Source organism: Osmerus eperlanus, chromosome 10 (assembly GCF_963692335.1).
Source record: "Osmerus eperlanus chromosome 10, fOsmEpe2.1, whole genome shotgun sequence".
In the NCBI taxonomy this organism is placed as follows: domain Eukaryota; kingdom Metazoa; phylum Chordata; class Actinopteri; order Osmeriformes; family Osmeridae; genus Osmerus; species Osmerus eperlanus.
Window position 1 is genome coordinate 5,739,461 of NC_085027.1, and position 19,674 is coordinate 5,759,134.

At 39.7% G+C, this 19,674-nt stretch overlaps 1 protein-coding gene across 1 annotated transcript in view; it reads left to right on the forward strand.

Moving 5' to 3' along the window:
* The first annotated feature begins 1,494 nt into the window (after positions 1-1,494).
* The window catches only part of tox3 (TOX high mobility group box family member 3), a 36,646-nt gene continuing 18,466 nt past the window's right edge, over positions 1,495-19,674 (forward strand). Inside the window, exon 1 of the mRNA XM_062470959.1 lies at positions 1,495-2,310. Coding sequence (XP_062326943.1) covers positions 2,209-2,310 — 102 coding nt within the window. The 5' untranslated portion in view covers positions 1,495-2,208. The remainder of the gene's footprint in view (positions 2,311-19,674) is intronic.

Genomic DNA, 19,674 nt, shown 5'->3' on the forward strand with positions numbered 1-19,674 from the left:
CCCCAGCTGCACAGGCAAACAACATTAAACACGGAAATAAATAACAACACCAACCCAAAGACCCAAAACAAAGCCGTGTTGTATTCAAAAACCAACACATCCAATAACCGAGCCAGTGAATTAGAAATCGAGCATGGGGTGTCTTATCTGATATATAGTGTGTGAGACTGTGTGGGTTTATATGTGTGTCTGTGCGTAAGGGGGTGAGGGAGATTAAATGTGATGCACTGCATACATGTGGGTGTATCTCTGCATGTGTAAAGCTTTGTGGGGCACGTAAGCAGCCTTATCATGCAAGAACATAGCCTAAAAGAACAAGAATGGGTCAACAAATATATAAATGCTAAATGTATTTCTTGGCTAACTTACATGGGGTATTCATTATGTCTACCTTCTTTAGGCAATAGTCATGGGTGCAAAAGCTGGATAATCTCCAGGATGGCATACCATGAGATCTTGAAGAATACCTCTTTGATTTGGTCCTTATCATATAGGCCCTAAAGTACACTATACATGCAAATCACCTACAAACTAACATCACATATATTGAGTTTAAATCACAAAGGAGTTGACAAACTGTGTTTCATTAATGAACTGAGAGAGTGATGAATGAGAGAGTCATAGACTTGAATGGAACATGTGAATGCATGGGGTTATGTGTGTTTGCCAGCATATCTGTAGAAGTGCATTAGTGCATTTGTGTATTTTGGTGTATGGTGTGATATTGGCAGTGAGGTATTGGAAAAGGTGTCAGGGATCTCTTTGTTGTTGCTAATATACAATGCAAGTATTATATAGTGGTCAAAGCAAGCAAAGAGCTACATGTGTAGGCAGGTGGATGAAGTAAGTCAAATAGGCCTTGGGTCCACATGGTGCCACATGGTGTAATTGAAAGTCAAGGTTATCATTATCTACAGTATATGTGTGGCCACATTCTAGTAGTCTACAACATCTCCAAATTTTGCTCTGAAATTAATTATATTACCATCAATCTAGTTACAATTAAATGCATATTCATTGCTGAAACACTGTAAGGACACTTGTAATATGACAAACTGCTCCAGACTAATTCTTGTTTTTTTTAGCATTACATGTTTATACTTATGGCGTTGCATAACTTGCATGTTGGCTTAGTATTGGTAACTCAAGTTTATATTAGTAATCAAGTACACTTGATTAAAAATACAGTTAATTTCAAGTATCCACTTTTCTAAATGGTGGTTATTTATGTTTATTATCAGTTGATAGTCGGTGCATTTCATCTGGTGTCACCTGTAATTTAGCTTCTAAAAATGTAGCACGCATATTATGTCATAATTAAATTACCACTGTAACTCTGACAAGTACGGAGCCTTAATGCATTTTAGAAAGTTATTAACTGTTATCACTGAAGCAGATGCTGGGCAAAGTGGGGAGTGGCGTGTGGTGTGTGGGGAGTGGCCCCGGTTTGTTCACACATTTGGCTTGTTCATCATTATAACGAATAGAGCCAAAGGCTGATGGAGGTTGTGTAGCCTAGTACAGCAAAATCCACTAATTATACACCATCGATCGGATGCAACAGTATTTCCGTTTTTGTCTGAGTAACCACTACAGCAACGGGTAGAATAATGCTATTGAAACAGTTCGGCTACCAATAGAATCTTGGTTTATGCGATGAATAATAAACTTTTCCAACTAGGCTAGACTTTGAAAACTTGAAGAACAACATAACTTCTGAACAAAACGTGAGAGCAAGAGTACGCACCGATGCTTGCATGGGCAGTGCCTTTACTGCGCGTTGGACTTGTTAAATGGCTATTAGGCATCTGCTAAATATTTTTTGTTATTTCCACACCATCTGAACGGCGAAAGGTAAATTGTGGAGTCTGTCGCTGCCGGTCGCGTGGCTTCTTTGTGTACAGCAGCTGCTTCTAAATGCATGGGCAAACACCGCGGCTTGGCGCAGATATAATACGCCTTGAGGAAACGCTTGGACACTGGCCAACCTTTATTGGAGTTTCTAAGCTCTGAAGAGGTTATTCAACAAATAGATGAGGAATACCAAAACTTCGTAGTTTACCCCCTGCCCAATCTTATGTCCACTTCTATCTGAAGTCCCGACAGAGCTTCCCGTTTCGCCGCCTTTCTCTGTGCGCGTGGATTGTAAAAACGTAGAAACAAATTGAACCTTATTCTCAGTACAAGTGCGCGGTTTCTCGACACATCATGGATGTAAGGTTTTATCCATCTGCCGGAGGAAATCCTATTCCAGGAGATCCACCAAACCTGGATTTTGCCCACTGTCTGGGCTACTACAACTTCAATAAGGTAAGATCATACTCTGTGTTATGTAGCATAGCTTTTGGACAGTATTGTGGCATGCCAGTTTCTCATCATAACCGATGTGATTCACTGTTTTACTGCGCAGTGCCCTGGTCAGCACTGGATCCTCAATCAAAATATGGTCTACGAAACAGTAAATCTACAGTGTTTATTTATAACAGCTACACGATGTTTACGCTGGTGTTAATGCTACGCTCTGCATTTTCACTCAAACTTATTGTCTCTTGGTGCATGCAAGGAGCCTAGACAGAATGGTGAAGGTTTTAGACTTAATTACGCATGTCTTTAGGGCTAAGTTTTATCTTATAAGAAAAGAGTCTCGTACACTTTTCATTTTTATGTACATTGTATTGCATAGCATTTCAACTTTGGTCAATGTGGAAAGATCCATGACCAGATGAATCTAAGCAGACTAATTTATATCAAACTAGCGTATGTTAGTTTAAAAAGCTTTAAACATTAATTTGTTTTTGCTTTGGTCCTTAATGGTAATGTGACATTCTTGTGACACAAGGTCTTGGGTAGATGTATATATATTGGGTTTAACTGCTGTTGCTTTTTTCTATCCAACCCATACATCTCTATGATAGAAGCTTGAAACAGACTGAACACACTTGCATGCCAAATCTACCAGACTTCGTTTCTTAGATAGACAACAATACTAACTGTTCCTGACAAATGTATTTGGCTGTTTATCAAAACAAATAATCTGTGTTGTTGTAACCCAATTGTAACCCAATGGGTTGGGCTTTAATGAGTTGTGGTTGTTCAGACCAGCTGTGTGGTGCTAAAGCACTGTAAGTGGAGACATTTCTTTTTTCAAGAGACACACCTTGCTCATCCTTTTAAAAGAGACTTAAAGATTGCATTGGGTTGTGACATGCATGTAGACCACCAGACAACTCCATGTCTCAAAACACCATGGACTTGATGCTACAGAACACTTATCATCTTAGTCCTTATCACCGTCAGGGGACATGCAAACTCTGACTGGAACATTGTGTCAGATTCTAAATGGTTTGCATTGTTTGGCCTAAATGTCTGGCTATCTAATTTCCCCATTAACAAAAAGATTTATACAACTCCATCCAAAGTATGTAGTAGCATGACTTCCTAGTATTGCCTGTAGCTTCATTGATGGTGCCATCAATAAAGCTATACAGAAATATTAGTTATTGTATATGCAGCTTTTGTGCATACAGTAATGTTAGCATGTTATTCATATAGCAGGTACAACCTGTTATTGTGCATGCAAACTTCTAGAACCAACATTAAATTGCCAATAAGGGACATAATGGTGTAGGCCAAAACACCAATACAGTATAAATTAAACAGAAATAGATGTCTGTCCACTTGCTATGCATCTCATTAAGTAACACATATCTCATGCCAATGTTGACTTTTGTGTTTAAAACACAAACACCTTAATTATGTGACTTAACTAATTTCAAGGTAGCACAACACAACAGTTAATCATTCAGATGATGTGTCATGTTTGCGAGTCATGGTGAGATGAAGTATTACACATGCCATCCATTTACAAGCTTCCACATCAACTTCTTACACCACAGTGCTTCAACCGTGCCTTCGACAGTCAATAGATACTAAATTTGATACATAAACAGCTATACCCTCTCAAAATGTTGGCAAAGGACTTAATTCAATTTTAATGACAACACAGAAAAGAAGGGCCCAAAGGCATTTTCAAAGATCAGAGATTCTTTTAAATCTACAGAAAACCCAAACGAGAGGCACAAACTTAATTAGGTGCTGCAGTCATGACTAATGAAGCTGCCTGTTATTTGGCAGTAGGATGAAGGAGAAACAGCAGTGGTGAGGAGGACCATGCAATAACTTCCCACCGCTGAATATGTTAATATAATGTACATTACAAGGAAAATGAGCTGCTGTAATCTAGTGGAATTGAACTCTGGGGCCTTGATGAAAAATATCATTAAGGCTGATTTAAAGCACTCTTGCTCATGCTGCCTTGGTTATTATTCCTGCATCTCAATATTTAATAGCATGGATTGTGTTCAGGTGTATGACAGGCTTGTCGCAGCAGGGTGTGTCTCTGCTAAAGTGCTTTGATTCAAGTTTGAACACAAGGTAACAGTGTTTAGGGGCAAACCCACAGGAACTATTTTTGTCACTGATTAGTTGGTCCTTCATAAATAGTGTGCAGTCGTACATTACATTCATTTTTTCTGTGGTAATGGCTTGGGTTTTTTACTGGGTCTTTGGTTTATACCAAAAGCACATGTGGTTGTAGTCAGTGAAATTTACAAGAAAATGGTCTCACTCCAAAAGGCTTAAAATAAATAAATGCCTACATATTTTTTTTTAATCTTTGGTTGCAGAAGTACATTTGTTTCTTTTCTACTTGAAACCTTTCAGAAGTGGGACACTTTGAATGATGTGGCCTTTAACTAGGCAAAGTCGGCATAAAACGTCACAACCAACAGATTTTTGGCTTGTTTTGAACTGGTTTCAGCATGTCTCAAAGTCAAACTTGATTGACTGAAAGGCCTTCATGAGCCAAGGCCCTTGTTACTTGCACATTTATGGCCAGGTGCTCCACTCTTCTGGAGTTGAATAATGTTTAAGTTATAATACACATTTCATCTAACGTTTCATTAGCTTTTCTGGCAGAGATAATTAGCTGCAGATGTTAACAGAACAGGCTATCACCCACCGACACCACAGTTCTGTTTGCAAAGTTATTCATAACACTGAAATACACTTTAACACAGTCACTCGTATGTTTAGTCTGTTGACTATAGAGAAAATGTATATCAAAATTAGTTGAGCAGATTTGTTGAAGACATTTTATTTCTGAAAGGTTTTCTTTCTTGCGGAATGAAGGCCTGAATCTTTCTGTTTCCTTGATGGTAGGTGTCATTGTGACAAAATATAATTTAGTTTGGTTAAAAAAATAAGAAAAAAACTGTGAACTGAACAGGAAGTGGGATCTCAGAGCCAGAGCTAGATTAGAGATCTACATAAAAAAACCTAGTTCCTCTGACTTTTAAAGGGTTGGAAGATCACTTGCGATTGCACGGTGGCTTGCACTGTTGCCTCAAGAAGGTCCAGGGCTATCTCCTGGGCAGTTCTGTGTGGAGTTTGCATGTTCTCCCCTTGCTCACAAGAGTTTCCTCTGTAAAAGAAGGCCAATAAACACATGCAGAACAGATCGCTCTCCTATCCAGGCATGAGGTGAGCACTTGGACTTTGCACATGGTTGTGGCTGATCACTGCTCCTGGCTACCCTCGGTGGAAGGATAACAGGATGTGAAAATGCAGACGAAAAAACTCAGAGGTACACACATCTACAGGCGTGTCTGTGTGTTCCCAGTGTTGCAGTCTCCTGCACTACTGCATGATGAATAAAGTATAAAGTAATTTCTATGACTTATATCACATTTGCATTTACTATGAGCCCACTGTTAGAACATGGATGAAGGGAAGCTGCCCTAACTATAACACATTTGTAAGAAAGTCTGCAGCTGCACATATCAGAGCACTTTATTTAGCTCGTAAATGTGGTACAGGTGAAACAAAAGCCTGACTCGATGGCTTGGATCCCATTGTCTCATCCATCTGTATGGAAAACAAAGCAGAAAGGAAATTGGTAGGCTACAGAGATGCTAAATTACAGTGCCTTCACACCAGCAAACCCTCAGGGCAATATCTCCCTATTGTCCTCTGGCCACATTCCCCCCCCCCCCCCCCTCTTTGTTTCCTCTTCTGTTGAGTGGGAGTGAAGGGGTTAAGACACTCCTCAAACAGGGCCGTGTGCATCTTGCCAGTGTACACAGCTGGTGCCATTTCATCAAACTGAGTCTAAACATATCCAAACACAACTTTAAAATGGGTCTACCTTGAGAAGCTGCCCACTTTGTCATGTCTAAACGTTGATTGATGTTACTAGATGGACACGTTAGAGGCTTTTCTGTACAGGAAGTGAATGCCTGATGTGTTCCTGATCATTTAATTGCACCTTGTCAAAGGCCCTTTTCAACAGATTTATTAAACAGCAAATTTTCCTGAATTGATTTGCAAAATGTGTTGTTTGCCTGAAGTACTACTGTATATAGAATCTCTTGCCTAATAATGACTTATCTGTCTACATTTGAATTATTCTGCTAATTCTGGTGATTCCCCATGTAGGACTACATAAAAAATGTGTGTTAGCTTGATCAAACATGTCATGTGTGGTTTTTATCCACATACTTTGACTTCCTGCATGCTTCCTAAAGCTTCCTGTGTTCCCCCAGAACTATGCATACAGAACAAGCCAAATAATTGTTGCCATGAAAGCTGTGCCAGTCTGGAATGATAACATTTCTGTAGCAGGATTTAGATAATAGTATGGGTGTACCCACCAATCATGCTTGCAGATGGTAAGTGACTGTTGCATAGAGTGCATTATGTAAAAAATAAAAAAGAGTAAAGTAAAACATTAGCTGATAATGTTCTCTGCTTCCTATAGAATATGTTGATCAAGATCATTACTTTGATCCCTGTTGGCATATACACACGCCTAAAAGGTAATCGGAGTCCTATTTACTTTGTGTCTATGTGCACTTGTTCATTTCATACTGAAGCAAGTCAACACTGCGAGGTCTTGTCTATTCACTAAACACACTGCGATAGTCTTCATGAGGTGGAGTTGAGAAGCTGTTGAATATGTAAATCTCAGGCTGACACAGACCATTACCCTGATCAGCGCTCATGACGACCATCTTTAATCCCAACACCAGCGCTCGTAAATCCACTCCATTACATCTCCTCAAACATCAGCTAGCATGCTTCATTTAGAGCTCACGCTCAGAAAACATCCCACTTCCTCTGGACAGCTCAGAGGCCTTTGACAGCCGCAAAAGCACAACACTTAAGTAAAATGGGAAAGAGGTTTCATGTTTGGTGTCAGATTACCTGCATTTATTGTGAGACACAAATTCCTGGTACACTGTTGTTATTTGGCATGAGGACACATGAAAAGAAGGGTGTTCCTTAAAAGGCCACATGTCACAGTCATTACCATGACTTCTACCCACATCTCAGAGTTGATTGAACGTGTATGAGTTTTAGTTTTAAGTTAGCAACTGGCCTCCGTTCCTCTAATCAGTGAACAGTTTGTTTGTGGTAATGATGTGTTGAACCTCAAAGTGGCTGTGTTTTTTCCTCTCTTGATGAGTTCAATGACGTAAATACTTTTCCTAATTGCTGATCATTGCAGCCAAGATGGAGATTATGGATTTTATTCCACATTATAATCAACAGAAAATTGCCCCTTACATTTTTGTCTCTCCAATCTCACATTTTAAAAAGAGTAATTATTCTACTCAATTCCACACCACACTTTCTGCTATTACTGCAGTTTTAATTATTCTTGCAAGACGAAATGTGTTTTTACAGTGTACTGTATGCTACTGATCACATACTGACTAATTAACCGACCAACTAAAGGCATATATATATATAGCTAAACTAATATGTCAAAGTAGCCTGATGTTTCTCAGATAAAGATTGTGCACCCATAAACCAGACTTCGGAGTATCTGCAATATTTTTCCACCATGATAAAACATTTCAATCTAGCTTTGTCTCACAACATCTCTAAAAGCACCAACCTCACTGACTTATTAAAGACTTAAATTCCCTGTGGCCTAGAAACTGCTTTTACTGTGAATTAGGATGTTTGCTAAGGGACCAGTCAATCATTTGTGGTTGGTTGATTCAATACATGTGTCATATAAATGATTAGCCTAGACTTTCATTTTTGTAGACACACATTTTTAAAGTATTGTTTCATAGAGGCAGCCATGTCATATTTTATATATCTTTTGTTGAATTCTTGTTAATGGTTTAAGAGGCTGAATCGAAACTCTCAAGTGACAAAACCTTTAATCTAACCGCTAGCCACACAAAAGTTGATGAAATACATTAATATATTTTCCAGAACAAGATATGCATGGTCCTTCACTCAACACATATAAATAAAGCCCTGTCAAGAAATCCATGAGGACTGAGTTGTTTTCAAAGATCATTTTCTTGTGAACCTTTTCTGTGACCCTTTTACAAAGAGAGCCTGTCTTTTCTTCTCATGGAGGTATTATTCACTCACTGTAGTGACATTCATTCGCAGGGTAGTGCATTGTTGCAAGGGTGAAATCTCCCCTCATTAGTGCACTGTAGAGACCGAGAGGCATCTCTGATATTACATGTTGGGCAAAAGAAATCACACAGAGGTGATTAATCTATCCATTGTTCAGCTGCCACTGGCTACACTATGCATTCCTATAATGCTATAAGCGACCAGGTTGTCCTTTAGAGAGTGACAATGGCAGCAGATATGCAATGGTATGCAAATGTTCCTCCAACCCACTGAGCAAAGAGCCTAGATAATAAGGGTAAGTACAACTACTATTTGAATGTTCAAATAAAAAGGGGAGAGGGGGAATATTTAAATGAACTGCTACTGTCCAACGAAGTATTTTGCAAAAGAAGGCTTTGCCTTGGGTGTGTGCAGGTTCTTTGTGTACTCAAGGCATGTTGTTTAATGTTTATCTCCAGCCAGTTCAGCTTTTTTGAGTTTCCAGACAGAAAGGGCATCCCCCACAGATGGACTAAGTGTTATGGAGATCGGGGGACCATGTTTTCCCAGTGTTGGCCTTCCAGGGTCATAGACATTGATTGTAGACTGCCCCCTCCCCCAACATTATATATGTCGCACAACATTGTAATGTTACCATCTCGGCTAATCCAATTTTAGTATAGCATTAATTCTGTCACATTTACAGTCATCTTCAAGTAATAAATACAACTTTAATAGTCCCCTCAAAAGCTCATATAAATTGGAAAAGTGCCATCACACTTCGCCAGATTTTAATTGGATCTTTTATAGACATGCATTAGACTGATAAGAATATTCTATTGCACCAAGTCCTTTGTTTTTCCTGGAAATGTAATTTGCCATAAATCATGTTCAAATTAAATGGTTTCAAGATTTACATAGGCACTGTTATGTCCTTTGTAAACTGAAAAACTCATAGAAATTGTCATCTTATTATATTCATCTGTAATAGCCACTTTTGGGAAATATTCCCTATTTTCATGCTCTCCATTTTTTTGGACCTACTATCTGATATTAAATGCATAGTTTCATATGAAGGATACATTTTGTACCACTTTCTGCATAGGGGAATCACAATTATAGTCATGTACTTATGTCTTTTTTAGTTGCAAGGGGACTGGTATCATAACCAGGCACTTTATAGTGATGCAAATTATTATATGTATGTTTTTTATTATAATAGTGTTTGACTGTTCAACCCAGAGCAATTAATGTGAATTAAGAGTCAGTGCACAGAGAAAGAATAGAGAGAGAGATACACTTTTGTTCTTTTGTACATTGATCTCTGTCTTACAGATACAGTATTTGTTGCTACAAGACTCTATGACTAGAATATGTATTATTCCATGTATGAAGATACATACACAAACACAATAAAATACAAACACAAGTCAGACAACTTGTGTTTGACTTTTGTGTCTGACATAGTTGCCTGTGTTTTGTCCATTCGCTAAATGAGGAAACATGCTGTCAAAGATTTGTAAAAATACTGTAAAGTTGGAGCAAGAGGTTTTTCAAAGCTAACAAACATGTGGTTCCTCTCTTAGCTGGCCCAGCTCTAATATTTATTTCACGTGCATGTTAAAAGTGAAAAGTAGTTCCTTTGTAGAGTCTTTCCAAAAAATGTACATAGGTTGCCTCATTGCTGATGCGATTTTTAGTGGCCACAGAAGTATCCTAAACAAATGAATTCCTCCCTTTTCCTCCGGCCATAATTGAAAGGTGCATGTACAATGTTCTAATAAAGACCCAATTAGGGACACAGTGCAGCTGGCCTCCATCTGGGCCCTGAAAGCAGTATTGATGTGGATGGTGGAAACTTAGTGAAGTAGTTGTTAGTGTACTCCTTTCTTTGTCTCTTTCTTCATCGGTAAACCATTCAGGAGGGGCTTAGAGATTGAATTCCGCCTACAATTGTTCTTCAGATGATTTGCCTTGCGTTAAGTCTAGTGATAGAAAGATAGTCTTTTTTGAAAGGGTGTGTTGTTCGTGAACCTCAGGCTATCTATTGGTAGACAAACCCTGTGGTATGACCTCATGTTCTCATGTGCCGCCATTGCTGTGTCATTGCCCTGTGAACTCTCACAGGTGGCTGCAGTGTGGGATGGCAGGGGTGGCAGAGACGAGGCAGAGGAGAGAGAAGCCACTGCATTTACAGACCATCCTTCCTGAGACGGCTATTCACAGGTCTTTCATACATACATTCCTAAGAAGAAAAACGATCTCGTTTCTCTGACAATAGACAATAACCCTCGAGCCTGCTCCTCTGAGGCCTTTACTCAACGATGTATCTCTTCAGACACCTGCTGCACCTGTGTGAGGAGCTCTCTTTCCTTGACGATGCACAGGACCCTTTTTACCTTTCAAACTGATAAAACATAAGAGAAGTAGAGTGAGTACACTGTATCAGAGACATTACAGGCAGTTGATTAAAGCGTTAGCAAGGAGTTAGCCAAGGTTAACCGTCCATAATGAAACACTGTGAAAATAATGATACGCTGCATGGTTTTATGAAGGCTGGTGGCTGCTCGGCAGAGCTGTTGTGACCTTCAGTAGTTACGCAAGCTAATCGTAGTGAACCCCCTTGCACCCCTGTAGATACATGACTCCATTACATATGATGAGCATCTAAGAGAACCTTACTCTACCAGCTCTGCCTCTGAAACTGTTTCAGGGGCATAGCTATCATGGGGTTTGACATACAAACCTACAGTGTACTCACCTATATTCAAAGACTGTATTCAACAGGATATTTTAAGAAATGCATTTATCTTGTTATGGTGGCTCTCGTGTTTTCCTCTGTTCAAGGTTAGTTGCTTAGTGTTTCCACGGGTCATTGCTTGTTATCATAAGCAGCAGCATATCTGTTAGCTTTAGTAGGTTGGATCATGTTCTTGCTGTTGCTATATCGAGACGGGAATCTCTGGACCTTGACATTTCACACATGGACTGGGGTCTATCCATGGTCACTTTATGATAACTTAGTAAGCAATACTTACTTCACTGAACATGGAAATCCTAATATTAGTTTATCACCCCATGAAGTATTTTCAACAGTTTCTATGTGGCTGTGATATTTTAGGAATAGAAATAGATCAAGATAAGCACAAATTAGCTAATAAGCTAACACTAGAGGCACATCAACTGATTAAGCGCTTTCTATTAGAGATTGTCTACTTTTTGTAAACATGAAACACATACATTTGTGTAATTATGTGCCTGTTTATTTGTCATCCTTCTAATGATGGAAGAGTGAACACATTAAAAAATTGTGTTCTATTTTCCACATTTTTTTTTATTATGTCAAAACCTTTTTGTTCTGTATCCAATGTGCAGGGCTGTCCATGTTGCGATGGTGCACAAATTGTAAATTCCCTTATATCTTTGGCTCTAGCATTTTTAACAACAAATAGCCACTCATATTTTCCACATGCTGTTTTAATTTGTTTACTCAAACAGATGAATAGGTCTATGACTCTTCATCATAAGAGTGGGCTGTGCTAATATCTCTCCAGGCTAAACAGAGGCCTGAGAGAAGCATGATATTTAGGCTAATTCACAAGTGTGAATGCCTCACATTAGAGGGATCCAGTTGGACAGCCACGAGGTTGAGTGTTAATTAGTGTTTTAAAAGCCAATCGGTTCCATACAATTACTGCTACTGCATTCGGAAATGGCATTTATTTAATCTGGTATCAAAGTTTACCACGCGATGAAGTGTCATAACTGGCAAATTGTTTTTACTGTTTAATTGTAAGAGGGTGGAGACTTTGAAATTATTGGATGGTCCTACATTCCACCACTGTTGCAGGGTATTGACATTTTCCCTAGAATATATTGGCAACAGGAACTAATTAACAAATAAGAATAATTGCTCCATTCGCATATTTATCACTGGAGTCCTCACAACAGGCAAGCCTCAAGCAGGAACAACAAAGTAGTACATAAATCAAAGTGGTTTTCTTTGCCAAGGCAGACCCCCTGGGAGGTACCTTGGTGCTTAATTAAAATCCAGAAGGATCATGTTTTAAGTGTAGGTGAGAAAGTCCTGAATAACAATGACAAATCATGCCCCAGAGCATTATTTGTGTATTTTGGAACACAGAAACCATATTCTTTTTATTAAAATGATTACAAAATAATCTGAAAGAATTGTTTGTCAATGCAGTGCAGCGTAACACTATAGTTCAGCCTACTTCTTTTACTATTTGGCTCAGTTTTCCCAAATAAAAGATTAAGTAGATTTGTCTCATAATTACCCATATGGATTGCAGTGAACACTGCCTTTGTTAGACTTTCTATCATGAGTTAACATCTCAGTTCAACGTTTGTTGTTATCCTTTTATTGTATTATAATCTCATCACAGAAAATAGCTGTAAACTTGAAAAGTATACTCTGGATGTTGTATATATATACATATGAGGTTGCTTTTGATATTCATCCTGATTGGTTATACATATTATTTACCAAGTGTGTGTGTGTGTGTGTGTGTGTGTGTGTGTGTGTGTGTGTGTGTGTGTGTGTGTGTGGGGGGGGGGGGGTCTTATATTGTCTTATATAAATATTTGAACCATTATAGGGACAGACAGGCAGTCAGATCAACATGCTGTACAGTTTGTATGATAGGATGTCAGAGCTCACTGGCTGCCCCTCAGGCTATTGTTGTTCCTGATCTTTTGAGTTCCTGGATCTGACAACTGAGCAGACCAGACCAACCAGCACGTATGGGTCTGTGGGCAATAGGAGTAACAAATTATGAGCGACAAACCATATGGATTACCAAATGGATAACAAAGATTTAATCAGGTGGTTTTATTCTGATGTGCATCACCTCTTTCTCATGACTCATAAAAGGATGAATTTAGTTAATGGTAAACCTCTCCCAAATGAAATCCTCTCATTTACATACTATAGCTCTGCAGAGATGTCCTCAAGCTAGCGTCCCATTGGCTAATAAGTCACAGTGAATCACGATGGAAAATATGCAGACTGTGCAGATTGGAATAAAGACATCATGATTGTTTCACAGTGTAATAGTAATCTTCATCAATTCATGAGCCTTTATTTGGGGCAAGCGTGAGTGGCACTAACTCCTGATTAGAAGAAGCCAAATATAATGGCTGCCAGTCAATGTGCCCAGCTAATTGGGTCGATGTCTTTAGCTGAGATGAATGGAGATATTAATTATTCCTACGCGTCTGTTGAATTTGCCTCTCTGCCTCCAGGTAAAGTGCCCGATGACACGATGACAGACATAGGCTATTTCCTCCTCCCAACTAAAAGACAGTGCCATTTTATTTTATTCACCTGTCCCGCCCAATCGTCTTGAATGGCACTTTGCGGCGGTGTGTTGGTCCGAGCCTCCTCAACCTCCAAACGAAGACTGCTATGATGGTGTAGATGAGATCTAGGCTGCCGCCTGAAGTAGAGGCAGCCGCTCCCAGCAGACTGTGTACTTACAGAGATGAGGAGAAGCGGGTCAAACACCAGCCTAATGAAGACGAATGGAGACCAATGACGCTCTGTGTGGAAGAGAAGGCGCCTGGGTTGGAGAACCTGCGGCACACACATTTATTTTGGTGCAGAAACTCACATTGTGCCTCCTATTTGCCCTAAAATAGAGGTCAAGGCTCAAACACACCATGTCACTGACCCCCTTTTTTAGCCTCCTGGTCTAGAAATGGTAGAAAAGTGCTCTCCTGGAGCGGTGGTCAATGGAGGAAATCGATGGAATCCTTACCTATAGACACTTAGCAGCAAAGAATGTTACCCTAGAAGTGGTGTTGGACTAATAAAATGTGCAGCTGTATCGCTTAAAATTGTTCTTTTAAATTGTGTGTAACCTTTTCTGAAGTAGTTTTCATAGCCTACTGTACACCCTTGATGGATTAACTGTAGCTAATGCAAAAATAGCACTATACATTAATAACCTATTCATCACTGAAATGTATATCCACATGGTCTCACACACCTAACAAATCATCAGTTGGATCATGATTTTGCAATGGTATATGACATTTAACTTCAGCCCAGTTGAAAGAGGGGGAAAAAACTAGATGACATTACCATAACTTTGCAGTCCCCCATTCCAGATGCTGGTTTGTGGTAGTAAAGTATGTACATGACTGACTTTATTACTTATATGATTGGCTTGTACATTACTCGTAAAAGCAAACGCTTAGCCTGATATTGTCCTTGGGGAAATTCATACTTTTTAGGGGACATGGCTGCATTTGATTGGTCACACACTGTTTAAGTGTCAGCTTCACAAAAGCTTATTTCTGGAGAGAGGTTTCTTTTTTCCTCTTTTGAATGCTTTGCTAGCTAAGCTTTGCTTTTACCCTCCTGTTAAAATGAAATCCTTGAAAAACATGGTGGGTTTCAGTGACTCTGTAGACTGTCATTCCAGGTGCCTTTGATTGCTGTGCTGAGGAATAGAATCATTCTACTTTGTGTCTAAACAGATCTGTAGTTTCTCTTTGTTACTAGCCTGTCTAAATGTCACTGCTATGATATGAAATGAATGGTGAAGATTAATATTTGTAATTATGCCACACTGGTATCATAATCTTACGCTTCTTTTCAAATTGGAAACATTGAAACGACATTTTGGCTGTAAATACTGTTAAAAACACGAGCAAAGCACGTTGATGGACCCTTTCACTTAAAAAATATTTTCAATAGAACAGACATCAGGTTTGTTATTTAGATTTAACTTGTCCTGTTGCCAAGAGATGTCCTGTCTGTCAAATGTATGAATGTTATATGCCAGACTGTGTATGCTTGGAACAGTTAATTGTCTTTAATTTGTGGGTAATAGATCAACAGCTGTCTTTTGTATCTGCAGTTGTCTTTTTTTGCTGCTGCCCTGTCATTATAGAATCTTAAAAAAGAATTGTGCAAGCAGTCAGGCTTCAGTGACAGACGTGTGCTGTTGAGCACCAGCCCTCAATTAACAGACATGCACTGTATCAAGTATTGGAAATTAGACAGGTGTGTTGAAAACACAAAAGAAAACATCCTTACGCTGTACAATTTTGGTCATTTCAGCTAATTTGCTTCAATCTTAATCTCCGCTGACCTGTTGATCGTCAGTTTCCAGACACATTTCTGGAGAGGGGCCCAACAGTATTTGCAGCAGGACCTCTGTCAGTAGCGCCAAGCAACACAGCCACAAATTGGAATGTGGTACAGCTCTGGGAAGGGAGCCAAGATTTAAATTAGACAATAACCTCTGCTCTCCTATACTGCCTCTCGTCTCCTGCTGCAGGCATGGCCATTTGTTTAATACAGTCAGCCCTGTAGTGTATAATAGACTGATATATGAGTCACCGCTCAGCAGTTTGTGTTTCTCAGATTTATAGAGATTGAAGAACTGGTCGGTTTGTACTTACTGTAGGCTTATCGAAAGAATAAATGGAAACGACAGAGGCAAAATGGGCTAGATACACCCACGCCAGTTTACAGCTGTATCCTTACCAAAACATGCATAGAAAAGAAAGTCCTAGGTATTAAAATCCATTCCTCGCCTAAAGCAGTTTGATTTATGAGTAAGGAGAGAAGCATAAAGACCAGTTGTAGACTCCAAAAGTACATCAACATTGTTTTTCCATTACATTAATAAGTCTACCAAAATTTCACGTTTGAACTATTGTCACAATACTTTAATCCAGAAGATTTGTTAAGATGCATTCAATTGCATGGATAACCTAATTCATTCATGTTGTTTCAACCTAAATTCAATGTTTTTCTTTCTTTTCATGTCATTAAAACATTACAGTATAACACCTAGCCCCCTAAACATTAGTTTACCCCCACAGGACCTTGTCTTAGCTGTTTACACTACCAATGCCAGTTCTAATGAGTGCAGTAACCAGTAATGGTATCCAGGGAATGGAGACGTATGTATGCTGCCAGAGCAATAATAAACTTCATTCTGAGTAACTAATTCTCAGTAACTCACAAAAGAGTTCCAGGTCCCTGAGCTCATAGCCACCTGTTAAACCAAGTACAGTGGCTGTGCCATCCGGATTACCACTATCAAAACAAAAGGCATTTTCAGAGGTAAAAAGCTTTCCTGAATTGTCCTTAAACACAGCACAGGTAATGAGCCTTTAAACTCACAGAAGGCTACAGCTCTTGTAGAGCATGTACAGTGAGAAAGTAGCCCGTGTTTCAAATCTACACCTGTGATAGCATCTTCAGCTGGAGTTACTTCAAAGCCGGACAGAGTAAACAGCCTCAAGACATGGCTTAAAGGCAAATGCAAGACAACACCACCAAGCTAGTACTTTTTTTCATGCCATTTCTCAAAAAGTGCACATTTATAGGCAGCAGCCGTTGTGGGAAAGCAGCACCATGTTTCTGGGGCCCTCTCTACTGCCTAAGCCCTTTTGTGGGCTATGGGCCAATGGCTCTGCACCCCGCTAGATCAAAGATGAAACTCACATTTAGCTTGTGCTTTCTTTTAAGATTTGCTCAGGAGAGTGCAGACCAGATTGAGCTAAAGAGAGAGGGGGGAGAGGTTGGAAGGTTATCTTCTTAGTATTTAAATGAGCTAGATGTGAATTTATTGCTAATCTCATGCACCACTACCATTTCTTTGGTTGTAGTTTTGCTACCAAATACAGGTTTGAATCTGTGGACTGATTCCAGTGCTGTCAGGTGAAAGTCTGAACATTGCAAACATGTCAACATTGAAGTGGAGGATTCTATAATTCCTACTTTTGGGAGTGACTTCACACCAAGCATCTAAAATCACTGGCTATTATATGTCTGGAAAATAACAATATTCAGCTTGCTTTGAGACCTCAATACAAATATCTCTGTCACAAAACACAGTTAAACAATTAAACAATCCTTCAACACTGCCATAACAAGCGGGACCCACAAAAGAAATGTGAAAAGAAGGAATACATATTTTCTGAACTGTAAAAATGAAAAGAAACTCGTTTTTTTTTAATTGCAGTCTATGTTAAGCTTTATGTAAAGTAAAAATAAGCAATGTTCCTAACATGCGCATACATGCTGTATCTGAGTCCCTATTGAGGGTTAACTCCCAAGTAGGAGCATCTCTAATTTCCTGATCTCAAATTTCAGAGAGAGAGGGGTGGGGGAGTGGGGGGCAGAGAGAGTCTTATTTTTTGTTCATGTTTTAAGTCAATATTCACCAAATTGTGTACCCCGCCTTTCAGTGGGCACCAGCACCTGGGATCCCACATTTATTTCACCCAGATCAGACACCAAACACTGGTTGTGAACCAGAGGAAACAGGTGGTCTTTTATGGTGGTGTTTGATATCCCTGCAAGGAGTTAAACTTGTCCTCCAGGTCCAGATTTATTAAAGCAAACAGGCATGAGGAGACAAAGACCAGGGCTGGGCACAGTGCTGTAAAAGAGGAGACAATCAGGACACAGACTGAATGAAACTGTCATCAGCCAGATCCAGGCATCTGATAAGACCCAGCCCTGCTCTCAGGCCTGTCCCACCACACAGTTCTAATCTGCCCAGGCCTTTCCTCAATCCTCGCTCTGAGAGACAGAGCCGGAAGGACAGAGAGACACTGGGAGAGAACTTCCCTTTAATGACACCATTGGTGTTTTTTCCAAGAGCGGTCCTTATGTGCCGAACAGCCTGTGCTGTGCGAGCAGAGTAATGGTTTTATCTTTAAACTGAATTACCAATCGATTGGGCCTGCAGATCAGAAACCAGCATGGGAGCTGACTGCGTGAACCCAGTGTGCTGTGGAGTCGCTTTACAAATTGACTACAGAACACATAGGGGGAATATATAGACATACTGCATATCTGTCAGGTGTGTATATGTCAGGATGCACTGCATGCGTGGAGACGTGCTGCGAGCGTGAATGGCTCCTGCGATCACACTAGTGGCAGCTGCAGTGTTTACGCTGAATTGGGTTGTAAATGAGTATGTATTTAGTGAGGAGGACCAGGGGAATCAGAAGGTAACCTTCCCAGAGGTTTCTGTTTACCCTGCGCTACGACTGGCCCAGAAGGGCGGGAGCTGGGCGGGGAGGAAAGGGTGCCACTTGTGTTGGGTCTCCTCCCTTTTTTGTAAAATGAAAGGGTCTTAAACGGGCATTCTTCCAAACCCAAGACCAAGAAAAACGTACCAAAAGATATAATACCAAAGCAAATTACTTTTGGTCTCTCGGGGCAACCACCGTTTTTTCTTCTTCTTTTTATTTTATTTTATTTTTTATAAATAACAGTAGTGTTCATGCTCTCTTTTCTAGATATGACTGGAGAACATATTAGCACAAGCATCGTGTCCCAGAGAACAGAGACAAGGCTGTGATTACTGAGCTCAAGCTGAACTGTAAAATCGCTTGTCAGCAGCTGATATGTTTCTGGCAAGCGTCTGCTCGTGATTGAATTAGTTGCTGGGTTTCTGCAGGGAAGAGGAACATGGCCAAGTTGCTTACCTGCTGTCAGACAAGCAGGCTGATAATGTGGCTCTGACCGTTATTGTAAAATCTAAGTGCCTTTTTCTCTGTTGTAAAAAAAAAAAAAGCCCAAACATGTACTGTATATTCATTCCACTCGTCCACATAGGTTTTGCTCTCCAGTTGGTGGACCTGCACAGAGAATTCTATCTCCAAATGGACACTATATCTTACTGGCAGTTTGCTACACTATCAGATGCTCTTCAGGCGTGTATTTTGTGGATCAAACTTGTCCAGTCCATGTTTACTTATAGGATATGTGTGGTTTCCCCATCATATTTGGGTTAGATGGGGTCATGTTGGTGTAATATTGCATGTGCCCCGGGGTTGGAATAATTTTGTTTGGTGTAATAGCTGCCAAACAGCTTATTTCCCGCTGGACACAGTTTCATAAGAATATTCTTGGTCTAAGGTTATACATATTGTGTTGAAATATTTCCCTTTCAAATGACATTGCCTACATTCGTGCCAAATATATTGAAGAGGTTGCAGAGCTGATTGATGTTTAGTTTGAGTGTTGAGATTCTCCAAATATGTCTTTGAATGGTGGAAGCTAAGATGCATTTGGTAAATTACGTTGTAGTATGTCCCCAGGCAAATCTTGGAAGTACTGAATTATCAAATTTATCAGAAAAAGAGAGACAAAAAAAGAGAGACAGTTATAGGAAGGAAATCTGAAACAGAGGAGAGTTACTAAAATGAATTGATTGCACTCCACTATCTCCAAGAGAGGAGGGAATTGAT